This window comes from Salvia splendens, chromosome 8 (genome assembly GCF_004379255.2).
Source record: "Salvia splendens isolate huo1 chromosome 8, SspV2, whole genome shotgun sequence".
NCBI classification, from domain to species: domain Eukaryota; kingdom Viridiplantae; phylum Streptophyta; class Magnoliopsida; order Lamiales; family Lamiaceae; genus Salvia; species Salvia splendens.
This window is the reverse complement of record NC_056039.1, coordinates 33,258,678-33,271,299: the sequence shown is the minus strand read 5'-3', so window position 1 is coordinate 33,271,299 and position 12,622 is coordinate 33,258,678. Positions and strand designations below refer to the sequence as shown.

The window sequence follows — 12,622 nt, the reverse complement described above, 5'->3', positions numbered from 1 at the left end:
TTTTTTTAATCATGCCATCACATGTATTTGACCCGGGAAATGATCTGGCACAAAGTAAACAAGTAATAGTATATTTAATAGGCTTAATATAAAGCTAAATTCTGAGTCTCAACGCCTAAACAGGCTCTACATAAAAAAAATAGTAGCATTATTCTATCACTAAGCATCTAAAACCAAATGCCAATATTCGCATAACACACATTAAATGTATTTGTATATAATGTGTATTTTAAACTAGACCAAAACTTTCACATGCTGTGTGTATTTTAAAATACTAACAGATACTAGTATAATAAGAGATCATCCAACAAAATAAACACACACACACACAAGATACAGATTAACTTCATCTTTTTACTATCCTGCCTAAGTAACAGGCCCGTCCCTTGGCCCGTGCGGCCTGTGCGACCGCACAGGGCCCCCAATTTTCAGGGGCCTCTGAAATATTTCAGCCCATATACATGTATTCCTATTTTTTCAGCCCAACAAATCTATTTCTCTTTTATAGCAACGCCCAGGCCTTTTTCTAGCATCGTGACTCCAATTCTGATCGGTTTCTTTTCCCGATCGTAGACCTGGGAGCCGCCTGTTCGTGTTCGGTGTTCCTCATCGACGAACGCCGCAACAGGGACCAGCTCACCAGAGCCATCGTTGATCGCTTCTGCAGCGCCTGCCATCGTCGGCCATTGCGATTGGGAGCAGCGCAAACGCATTGTCTTTTTTTCTATAGTGGTAGGCCTCATTTTAGATTTTTGCACAGGGCCTCTGATTTTGTCGGGACGGCCCCGCTAAGTAACCTACCTAACCAAGAACCATTTATAGATATTGCATCTAATATTTCCATAACTAGCCAAATGCAACTAACTCGAATTAACCATTCAAGACAGATACAGCAACAACATACAAAAACATTTAAGAATAGACTATGGAAGCTCATGTCAACTGTGCATAGTATTTAAAATGCTTTCATATTTAGTTGATTTCATCAAATATCATCTAAGCTGCTCGCATTATTAGTTTGAATAATGTGCATGAAAACACAAAATACACACATTACATTGAAATTTGATTATAGCGGACAAAAACATAAGAAAATGAGCAGCACACATCTCGTACTTTATTCATTATCCTCATTTATTAATTATAAAATAATTAAGGTCGAGATCAGCTCAATAATACATGCTACTTATAATTAGATTATTGACAGAAGAGAGGGAGCTAGGTGAATTTATCGGACATGGAAATGTTTGTAGGTTGAATTTTCTTGGACACTCATTTGAATCCTTCCCCTATCATCCACTTGCCCACACGCCGGCGCCCTTGATTCGGCCGCTAGTGGACCCTTCTGCCTGAGAACCGTCGCCCGGATTCTTCCTCCTCCGCTCGTTGTGGCCAGCCAACCGCCTCCGGCAGCTCCTCTTAGCATCGTCGAATTCCGATAGCTCGTGGAACCTGCACCATAAATTGTTTCAAAAATAATTGCTAGTAAATAAAGATAATTGAAAGTGACTATTTTTTGTGAACGGAATTAAATGGCAATGAATGTGTACTTTTTTACACCCAAGAATTTCATGGGGGTAAAATTGATCATGATTGGTGGAGTACTATATATTTAGTCGAGTATGAAATTGTTGATTTGATGGTGGATATAATCGATGACAATTAATGTGTACTTTTTTACACCCAAGAACTTCATGGGGTTAAAGTTGATTATGTTTGGTATATATTTTAATCGAGTATGAAATTGTTAATTTAATGGTGTATATAATCGATAAGTACTAGGTAGTCCAATTTAATGTTACGTGCACTCAACTTTTCTCATAAAAAATACCTAAAAAACACAAAAAAATTGTGAGTGGGCAATAATTTGATACCAAGACAGACCAACTAAACTTATATAATCTTAATTAATCTTAATTTGATACCAGACAGACAAATTGGTGATATGTTACAATAATACAGGGGACTAAATCCTCTTGAATTTTGTTTCAACTTTCAAGTTTGCGACCATTTTTGTTCACATGTCATCATAACCTAATAGTACCATTTTAAGATGATCTTCCTCAGTAAATTAAAAACATTAAACTACTTATAATCCTATCCAATTATTCGTACAAGATGTAATAATTAAGAATTCTTGCAGAAGTGAATTTTTTTTTAGTGATACATTATTTAATTCTTTTGTTCAAAACAAAAATGTGACATAACATATTAGTATAAATTTGAAAAATATTAAATCCAACTAGAAGAGAAGAAAACCTGCTGCATTGCTGGCAGAAGCGCTGGCGGATTCCGGCGACGACGGCGACCTGCGCCTTGGCGTGGTGCTCGCAGACCTTATGGCGGCGGTGGTATGCCTTGGCGGTGGTGAGATTAGCGGCGCACTTCTCAGCCTGGCAGCTCTTCATGGAGGGGTCACCGCCGCCTTTCTTGGCGCCGGCGACCCTCTTCCGCTTCTCCTCGTCGGGCACCACCTCATCATCGTCGGAGTCGCCACTGTCTCTCTTCATCATCTCCCCCTCTTTGGGCTTGCTCTCATTCATCATGTTAATGTTTAATAAATATACATATATATATAGTAGTAGTAGTAGTATTGATCAAATGAGGGGAGATATTGGGTGGTGGGGTTGTGGGAATTTTGAGAGGAAAGGTGGAGATGCTTGAGGACCACAATTTTTTTCTTTTAAAAAAATAAATTTCTCTAGTTATGTGTGTGTGTGTGTGTGTGTGTGAAGTGGAATGTCAAGAACAAGGTATCTATCTCTATTCTTGTGTATGTGGGGAAGCTACATAGTGAGTGAGTACAAAGATCACATCAAAGAAATGGACGTGGGATTACAATCGTCCATGGCGTTGTCATGCTTTCTCTTATTGGTTATAAATTGATAAATCACATGTATATATATACATATATACTATTCTTGAGCATCGATACTAGACTCAATGGCAGTACTAGTAATATTATATAGTACTACTTGCTACATAAAATCATGGATAAAGTTCATATAAACGCATAGATGTGTCACGAGTAGACATGCACGATTTTAACCGTGGTTTACTGCTGATTCCGGATTGGAAATGGAACGAGGTGCAAACGATTCAACCGTAATTGTGATCCCAGGTTATCTAGGTTAGCTATGGTTTGCCATCACGTTTAAATGAAACTGGAGGTTCCGTCGATTTCTCATTATTTTTGCGCTTCAGTTTAGGAGCATATTTGTTGGAATGAAGACAAGAAATATGAAACAAATAGAAGGTCATAGTAAGTTAAATACAATATTCAGCTTAAGTGAGGGTGGTGAAATGGGAGCGAAACCAAGAACCAAGAGTAATCCAGAATAGAATCGATGGTATTATTTAAAATCTGTCAGATAGTTGTCTAGCCATCTAAGTTGGACCAAAGTCAAACCAGGAACAATAGTCTACCACACCGTGGCCAGAAAGAAACCTAACATAGACGTTGTTAATCACACTCTGGCAAGGCAGCCACGATTCATTCACTGGACATGGTTTCCTATCTCTTGAGAAATCAAAGATACAGTTATACAAGCCTATAGAACAAATCATTTTCAAGCAAGGTCGTGAATAGAATCTAGAAGATAACTTCAGCTATAATTTCCTATTCAATAAAGTAAAACATCAAGATTAAAGTAGAATGTTAGCATTTCATTTATATATATTCCTCATTTATAATAGGAATCAATCCTATAAATAGCTGATGTAATAGTCTAATAGATGAAGAAACAAGAACACAAATACAAAGCAAAATCATAAGCTCCACACTCTTATTTAATATTTTCCCAAACTCAATATGATTTTCTCTATAAATCCGACAACACTATATTTCAATACATAACATTTTATCATCATCAAGCATAACAATCTAGAGATAGAAATAGATATAGAGAGAACCCTAACAAGGGTGCATGTCTCATCAAGAACTCATCCACGAATTAAATTCTCACAAAAAAAGAAAAAAAAATAAAGTAACAAAAACAAAAGAGGGATCAAAGTTCTCGTGAGTGGAGGTGGCCCCCTCCACAGTTCAAATAAAGGGCAAAACGTTGGCTTGCACAAAAATTGAAGTTAGGGTTTGTGATTTTGTGTGAAATTCGTAAATTTCATAAATACATTTCCTATTCTCTCATTGGCTAGATCTCCTTTGTTCAATCAAAGATCGAAACGTGGTCGATTTCACTATGTTTCGAATGTAGTGATTTGCATGTGGTTTCTGCCCTTTCGAAGGTACAACCCTCTCATGCATGCACTAGTGGTGGTGGGGAAGGGGTATAGCATTGCACACTGCACGGGTAGATGAGGCCAACCAATTTTTCAGGGTCTTGGTTGTACCTTGTTATGTTAAGAATTAATCTCATTGGGTCCAAGATGTGTACTTTTTGAGGGTACAACTCTTCAATGCTACACATGGTGTTTTTTCTTAACGACCAATAATGGTTCTTTATTTATCACGTAGGTAGTGGCAGACTCGATGAGCCGGGCGGGGTCGATTGATCCCACCACATTTTCATGAGTATGGCTAAAAACTCCATTAATCAGTCTCTGGCATGGCGTACGATGGCTCTGCCTCTGTCTCAACCCTTCTCTGGTATGCGAAGAGATACTAAACTCATCTGAGACGATTTTAGTCGGGAGCTAAGACCATTCCAATACCCCCTTTCGCCATGCATAAACCGAACCAAGATCTAAGACGAATCTTGCATGCGTTCTTAAGACTTGAGAAAAGGAATTTGTCCACTTTTCAGGGCGCGTGGAAACACATAAGAACTCTTGAGTGGAAAGGTGGAGGAAGGATATGCTTGTACCCATTCCGTACCCGAGAGGTAAAACTGGAACTGTGCAAGAATCTGTCACCAGGAAGATAGAGGTTGTTGGAGAAGGAACAACTTGTAATGGCTGGAGATAGTGATATTGTTATGTCAACTGTCGGACGAGGCTTCTATCGAAATCCTGCCATATATACTTTGTGCTTTACTGAGATTTGTTACTCCATTCAATCAACGTTGTTCCTGTCGATTTCTCACTTTGTATTCGCAACTCGATGACAGTACTAAGTCAATCAAACAAGATAGCAAATCAAGCCATGCGATTAGATAAATATGATAATTCGGAATTTACCTGATACAAAGAGTATATTATACAAAACTGAAGAGTTGTTATAACACTGACCAAAATATTTGGCTTCTTGCAATTTCATTTCTACAATAAGATCAGATGAAGTATTTGTATTGTATTGTATTGCATTACAATAGCATCACACTCTTGTACAAAATAATACAGGATTATAGGACTGGAGCAACCAACGTCCCACAATCCTAATGAATAATAATGGTTATAGTTCAAGGTGACTTAAACTACACAACCAATCACAGGTCACCTCATATAGCACGCTGCTGCACCCGAAGCTTTACCAGAAGGGACCATCCTTCGTTTCTCCTTCCTATAATCCACACGCAGTTTTGGTGACTTGGGTTTTGTGGTGTCTTTAGTAGACCTGTGTTCATTCGGTAAATATGATATCAGAAACAGCGCAACGTAGGAAACAAAAAAAATTGATGTCTGAAGAGATGCATACTTCTGTGGTAAGAAAGGGTGGTTGAATTTAGGTACTGGTCTTGCATGAGGAACCATAGTCCTCCTCAACTGTTTCAAGGCCTTCTCCTCCTCCATCTGTGTGTTTTTACGATGAATTAAAATCTTGATTCTCAATAATTATTGAATGACATAAAGGCTGAATGGATTCGATGAAATGTATGTGCTCACCATCCTTGCAGCTTCTGTTTCCTCTCTGTATCTCTTGTAGACCATTTCTGTCTCCTTAATCTGGTAAAAAACACAACCCTTGGTAAGAATGGTAAAAATACAACCGTTGACAAGGAAATTTGCGCTTATTGAAGCTGGAAAGGGAAAGGGAAAGGAAAGTAACCTTTTTATCGAATTCTGCTCTCTCAACAGCCCTGTTCACGAGGTGTAGATTGAATCCTTGAACCTCTGTGAGGGGCTTTCGGTCTTTCTCTGGGAGTGGCATCGGGTCCCTGATTGAAATTGGATTCAACGTGATCAATTAGAGCCATGATAAGAGGAAAACAGGAAGATGGTAATGATTGAAATTAATTTTCATTGAATTCGTACTCTTTCAAGATAGGATGGGCTTTGAATCTTCTCCTCTCAGCTTCTTCCATTTCCATCCTCATCCTTTCCTCCATTTCTCTCTGCATCTCCTGTTCATGCCTCGCCAAACTTTCCAATTCGAATGGCTCTGGTTTCGTACATGGCTTTGCCTCTGGCTTTGGCGGAATCTGCAATAGAGAAAATTACATGTCAAGATTATCATTCTTAAGGGTTGGGGTCACATTAATGAGTCAGAGATAAACGGTAAAGAGTAAGGATACATACCACAGGAAAATCAGTTGTGTAAGGATACGGATGAGCTCTCGGTATCCTAGCCCTCTCCTCTTCTAACTGTTTCTGCATGAGTTCTGCGGCTATCCTTCGCTCTTTCTCTGCCCCTCTTTCCTGATCGGACGAAGGAAAAACATGAGTCGAAGTGGGAAAAATAACACCGGTGAATTCATGATTATATGGAGAAGATATTTCATACCTCTGTGTGGAGATGGAATGGATTTGGTGTAGTGTTTCTAGTGAGAGGCTTCTCACGTTGAGATTCTGAACATATTGAAAGCTGAAAGGAGTAGAAAAGGATTCAGTGTTTAGCTACATAACTAACAAAAGAGACTTGGGAAAACATGTTCTGCTGCTACCTTGTCGAAGAGATCAACCACCGAAGTTGGTGGAGGGATCCTTTTATCTATGGCAAAATTAAATTCCTGAGGAATGGTAACTTGCTTCTTCATGTTGCAGAACATTCCCATCTCCCCTTTGCTCTCAAATATCTGAACAATCAAAAATTTATTATATAATGGTGGTTAAGTAAAAAGACAGCATTCTAACAGAAAAAAATTCCCCAGAAGGTCATGAATCTACCTTTCTATTCAATGGTCTAGCCTTGAAATGTGAAATATTTTCAAGCTCCTCTTTCTCCAACTCCTCGGAACTCTTGATCTTGGGAGGACGCGCTCGGAGAGATGTTTGGAGAGCAGGTGACTTCGGGGCAGTAAGATGACGTGGTTTCCATTGATGGCTCTGCATAAAAAGCAAGGGTGTGTGTATATGCTGAGTTTCAATGCATTGTGGAAACAAGTCAACGAATAAGCTAAACATTTGAGACCATGAACTGAGGCTCAATACCTCTGTTGGTTCAACCGAAGCCACAGAGGATGTTTCTGCATTCTGAGTGGCCCTTGACATTGTTTCTAGACGGAATTCCTGTCAAAATGAAGACATTGTTTTATATAATCTGCTTGAATAATATTTCACTTTTTTGGGCTTTCACTGATAAGAGACATTAATCTACCTTGAACTCAGGAAGCTGTGGTGTGCTTCTTGGCAATGGCGGTAAAGTTGCGGCTTCAAAGATCTACAAGATAAAACCAGATTAGGAAGGATGAACACTCATGTCGAAAATTTGTTTCAAAGACTGTTAAAATTGAAGATTTTCTACCTTTTTGTTTAGTGGACGAGCCTTGAACTTGGGAAGCTTAGCCATCATCTCTTCCTCAATTTCCGCTGAGCTTTTGATTTTAACAGAACGCACGCGCTGAGATGTTTCGAATTCAGGTGTTTTAGGCCTTGTGAGCACAAGCTTATGCTTCCTCTGCGTTGCTCCAGCGGCATCGCTCTGAGAAAGAGAGCAGCTGCTACGCATCGAAGGCATCTCTCTCGTCCCTGATTGAAATTTCTTCATCATTTCCGCCATAGAAACAAATGGTGCTGCTGGTTCTCGGACATACATCTACACGAAGAATATGATTAAATCATCCTAATAACAACATTCGTGGTGAAAAACAAAGTAATACGCTTGAATTAATGTTGACAGACACCATACCTTTCTATCTTCTTTACAAGTTTTAGCAGTTGCAGGGCAGAAGGTGGAGCTGCTACTGCTGACAATTCCAGTTCTTGTTTTGTGAGAAAGGCTTGAAGGTTTGTTGACTCCAAGAATCTGAAAAACCGTATGTTAAAAATGTGAATTTTCGAAAACCATGAAGACACTCCGGTATAAGCATTATATCTACCTGTCGAGATTTTCCTCCATCCAGTTTTTGCTTCTTTATGGCATGGTTTTCATGGGCAAAGCCGGGAGTTCCAACAATGTTCTTATTACCGTCCCTGAACAAATTAACAATTTCTTAGCACATGGTGATAAATGATTAACTAGTGATAAAAAAATACTAAAACAAACAATTCCACACCTCCTAACACTAGCAGGTTTAGCACTCTTGGCTTGTGATTTTGGCAGCTGTTTCTTTGAACTGGTCGCTGAAGAATTTTTCAGCATACTAGCAATCTTTTTTGCTGTCTGAAGCTTCCTATCACCCCCCTGCTTTTGTGGTGCTGGAGTGCAGTAAATCTCCTGGCCGCTGAGAAATCGGAACCGGAAAATTTGTTGCTGGTTAGACTATTTAAGAGGCTACCAACATTATAAGAACAGGTGAGTGAGAAATGAACCTACTTTTGCTTTTCCTGAGAGCATGAGTTTTCTATATTAGGTGTCTTCTCCGTTGTTTCAGCTGAAATTGCCATCACTTTATCTCTGTAATGCAGGAAAAAATTGAGTCGCTTCCTCCGAAGAAATATAACAGCAACAAGACACAGTAATTAAATGTTACTAACAGTGTCTGGTTTAGTGATTTTGGAGCTGATTCTTGAGCAGAATTCGATGCATTTTCAGATGATTTCGGTGGCTGAAACAAGTTGAAACATTTTACATCTGTCACATATATCCATCATCACATTGATAAGACAATGAATCCACAAACATGATAAAAAGAAATTCCACCTTCTGAATTTGCTCATCTTCATTGAAATTGCAAAGAATCTGTTGAACTGTTCTGGTAGATCTGATTCTAGGCATAAACGCTGCAAATCCAAAAATAATGCTAAATATGAATCCTCACTCAAATTCACAAATTTCCAGAAACACTCGTTGCCAAGCCACTGAAGAACATTATAGAACATCAATTGATTCAAGAAATTCAAAAGATAAATGATTTTGTCAAAAACTCAGAGATAAATGATGCGAGATGTCAATTATGATCCTAATCTTTCCCCCTCTCTCCGATTGAGAAATCACAGAATGCAAACCCTAGAACTCTAAATAAATCGTGACAACTGACAAATGTAGAAGAGCGATCCAAAAAGAGATCCTCTCAGAATCCATGCCTCCGTAATCGGCATACAATTCAAGTCATTATCAGTGAAATTTTAGGGAAAATGGAAATTAGTATATCCAATTAAGCAAAAAGAGGGGAAATCGGACGCACGAGAAGGGGCATGAGTGAAGGCGCTCTCGAACCATAGCTCCGCGCTGCGAAGTTCCTCATCAGTCTCCTCCGCCATGAAATCATGAAATCGCGGCGCTGAGAACTCATAGGCCTCGTCGACCACGAACAGATTACTCGACTCTTCCACCGCTGCCATATTCTATCGGGTATTGTCGATCGATTAACCAACTGTCCCGGCAATTCGCAGATTGCTGGGAAGAGAGAGAAATGTGCGGCTGTATATACGATCAGTGACTAAGAAAATGGCGCTGTGTTGCGTTGTTTAGAGAGAGAAGGGGGAAGGCTATTAACGGTCGAAATTTTGTTTAACGGTCGAAATTTTGAAAAAAGGGGAAAATGGAGCTGGTGACCGTTTACATGGAAACAAAATTAATTCTAAAATTAAACATTTAATTATGGTGTATTTTCAATGTATTTCAAATAATTACATACTTAAATTTGTATTTTAATGGTGTATGCATGGTTTATTTACCTGAAATTATAATATTGTGAGTAAAAATATACTCCTACGATAAAATTATTAATTAAATTCATGTAAATTATTGACCAAAGATTAAGTGGATTCCATTTTTATTTTATTTTATATTTTTTAAAGTAGATTCCATTTTAGGGTAGTGAGTTGGATGGTAAAATTAATTACTAATAAAACTGTTTAGGTAGTATTTTTACTCCTAAATCTCGGATAATTTTGCAGTTTATTCATGTATTTATGTGGTGTGTATTGTTTTTACTTAATCAGGAAAAAACTTTAAGGCATCTTTAATCACATAATCACATCTATTTATTTGTAATCCTTGGTGTTATACTTCTAGAATCCTTAAATGGATCAGGTCGATCCAATCTTGGTTCATGACTGAATAAGTTCAAGCTTAATTTTCTTTAAAAAATTTGGATTCATTCTAATCTAATCTAAACCCATTTGGTAATCTAAATCCATTTGGTAAGTATATGTAGAATGGACCAAGATAGATGGACAGTATTTATTTTATGCATGTCTCGAATTTCTTAAATATTTTTAAATATTTTTATTAAATGTTACTATAAAGTTGACGTAGTAGCATACAAAGAGTTTCAAATTATTTGGAGTATATGATTATTTTTTTGCTGTAGTTGACATATATAATTGTTTGATGATTTTAAAAGTATACAAAATGTATATTGTTGTCTAAAAAGTATGAATGTCTCAAGAGCATCCCCATCCGTGCTCTTGCCAACGAGTAGGGATGTGGGCTCGGACCCACTTTTACTCCATGTCCTTAGGCAAGAGCACAACACTCACATCCGTGCTCTTCCGCAAGGACAAGTTCAAGGGTCCCACCATTCTATTATTCAATTTAAATAAAAACATTTCCACAATATTAAAATGCATTAAAATTACTCGAATACTATTACAAATTATAAAAAAAATAAAAATTACATAATTAAAATTCTAAAAATTAAAAATTACATAATTAAACTCCTAAAAAATAAAAATTACATAATTAAACTCCTAAAAAATAAAAATTACATAATTAAAGGTTAAAAATACCCCCGACTATTCATCTGGCTCTACCCCAATGTTCTTTGGAGACCCCATATCATTGCCACATGCGATCGAAGTTGCTCGGGGGTCATAGTTGACCTATCGGCCAAATTGAGTTGGGACAAAACCCCCCCACAACGAGTTGGTGGGGGGTTGAGGTGGCACAAAGGGATCGGGGGCGGATGGAGTCGCGGCGCGACGGCGGTTGGCCATCGACTTCTTCCTTCCTTGCAGCCGGCGTTGGGAACTACTCGGGCCGGCGTCGGGGCTACCCAAGTTAGCTCCGGCGAGCTGGGTGGACACCTCATCGGAGCCGGCGTCGGATAGGGATACCGACCTCGACCGTTTGCTGGAGGAGCTAGAGGAGGATGATACGTCTCCCCTATACTTGATGCACACGCACCTTCTGCCAAACATTGAGGTACTTGAACGGTTTGTAGTGTTGGGATTGGTAGGTCGCCAACGCGGCACTGATGATGTCGACCTCGCTTCTGCCGCTCCCCGCCGACCGCTCTTCCTGGAGGTAATACCACTGGAACTTTTAGATTTCTTCATTGGCTCTGTATATGGCATTACGCACCATACTCTCATTGCGCTCGATTGTTCCAGCCAACCGGTTTTGATTGTACCGGCGACAGACGCGCCACAAAAAATGGTCCCCGGATTGGTTCGTGCCAATCCCCGGATCTTCGGAGATAGACAAAAACGCTTTGAATAATTGATTCATCTCCCCCGGAGTGTACGGGGTGCGGACACCACGAGTAGGAAGATGAGGAGTTTGAGAGCTGCAGCTCCCTCCCACTCTAGGTACGGGTGGTTCGGGTGCCCACCCGTATTGCCCATCGGGGGCATCTTGGTCGTCCACCGGGTAAGGCCGATAGCCACCCGGAGCTTGCAAACTTTGGGTTTGAGGAGGGGCCGAAAATTCCGTTTCCGGACTAGGAAATGGTTGCGGGCCGAACCATTCGTGGTTCCAACCGCGGGAGTCGGTGGGGTGATCGCCGGAGCCGGACATTTTTTTGCTGTAAGAGTGAAAGAAAGTTTGAGAATTGTAAGAATGTAAATGAGAGAATTAGATGAGAATTGTGTAGTGTGGTGTGAAATTTTTTGTGTAGAAGTGGGGGTATTTATAGATGAAAATGTGAATTTTTGGGGAAAATTTGAAAATAAATTAAAAGTGAGGAGAAAACGGATATAATTTTTTGGGAAGTGAGAATTTTTTTTTTATTTTTAATCGGATTTTTTAAATTAAAATCCGATTTAAAAAAAAAAAGAAATTCCAACTGCATTGTCGTTGGCCAATCAGGCGTTGACACGTGTGCTGCTCGCTGGCACGGACGTGCTCGGTTAATAGAGCAGCGCCCCGCCGCTAGCACAGACAGACGGCGTGGTGTCACCGATGTTGATGCTCTAATGTAGGGGTGTGCATTCGGGTTTCGGTTCGGTTTTTTGCCAAAACCGAACCAAAACCGAAAAACCAAATTTAGTTCAAAATCCAAACCAAACCGAACCCGAAAAACCGAAAACCGAACTTAAAAAACTGAAAAACCCGAACAAAACCGAAAAACCTGAAAAAAAAAACCGAAAATCCTGAAAAAAATAAATATAATATAAATATATGTTTATATATGTGTATTTTATTTTATTTTATTTTATATATACTAATAGAATATTTATA

The 12,622-nt window shown here is 39.1% G+C and overlaps 2 protein-coding genes and 1 non-coding gene across 3 annotated transcripts; all 3 read right to left on the bottom strand.

The window, feature by feature from the left end:
- Positions 1–1,087: 1,087 nt before the first annotated feature.
- On the bottom strand, positions 1,088–2,844 carry LOC121743049 (squamosa promoter-binding protein 1-like). Its single transcript, XM_042136229.1, has 2 exons — positions 2,260–2,844; positions 1,088–1,452 (listed from the first exon to the last, which is right to left on the bottom strand). Exons 1-2 carry the CDS (start codon positions 2,544–2,546, stop codon positions 1,293–1,295), a joined length of 447 nt encoding a protein of 148 aa, XP_041992163.1. The 5' UTR covers positions 2,547–2,844; the 3' UTR covers positions 1,088–1,292.
- Positions 2,845–3,361: 517 nt separating this feature from the next.
- On the bottom strand, positions 3,362–3,583 carry LOC121746270. The gene has a single exon (XR_006038973.1). It is a non-coding gene; the product is annotated as a small nucleolar RNA U3 (small nucleolar RNA).
- Positions 3,584–5,194: 1,611 nt separating this feature from the next.
- Positions 5,195–9,683, bottom strand: LOC121742910 (protein TPX2-like). Its single transcript, XM_042136039.1, has 19 exons — positions 9,402–9,683; positions 8,918–8,997; positions 8,752–8,822; positions 8,591–8,671; positions 8,331–8,498; positions 8,154–8,247; positions 7,964–8,080; positions 7,580–7,870; positions 7,433–7,495; positions 7,267–7,344; positions 7,003–7,161; positions 6,780–6,911; positions 6,620–6,700; positions 6,415–6,534; positions 6,151–6,317; positions 5,945–6,053; positions 5,782–5,841; positions 5,594–5,688; positions 5,195–5,512 (listed from the first exon to the last, which is right to left on the bottom strand). Exons 1-19 carry the CDS (start codon positions 9,556–9,558, stop codon positions 5,392–5,394), a joined length of 2,244 nt encoding a protein of 747 aa, XP_041991973.1. The 5' UTR covers positions 9,559–9,683; the 3' UTR covers positions 5,195–5,391.
- Positions 9,684–12,622: the final 2,939 nt, after the last annotated feature.

Coding starts and splice junctions, on each gene's coding strand:
- LOC121743049 (XM_042136229.1), bottom strand. CDS start 2,546: ATGATGAATGAGAGCAAGCCCAAAGAGGGGGAGATGATGAAGAGAGAC. Junction 1,453..2,259: donor TTCTGCCAGCAATGCAGCAG/GTTTTCTTCTCT, acceptor TTTATGGTGCAG/GTTCCACGAGCTATCGGAAT.
- LOC121742910 (XM_042136039.1), bottom strand. CDS start 9,558: ATGGCAGCGGTGGAAGAGTCGAGTAATCTGTTCGTGGTCGACGAGGCC. Junction 6,318..6,414: donor ACACAACTGATTTTCCTGTG/GTATGTATCCTT, acceptor TCTCTATTGCAG/ATTCCGCCAAAGCCAGAGGC. Junction 5,689..5,781: donor AAACAGAAGCTGCAAGGATG/GTGAGCACATAC, acceptor AAAAACACACAG/ATGGAGGAGGAGAAGGCCTT.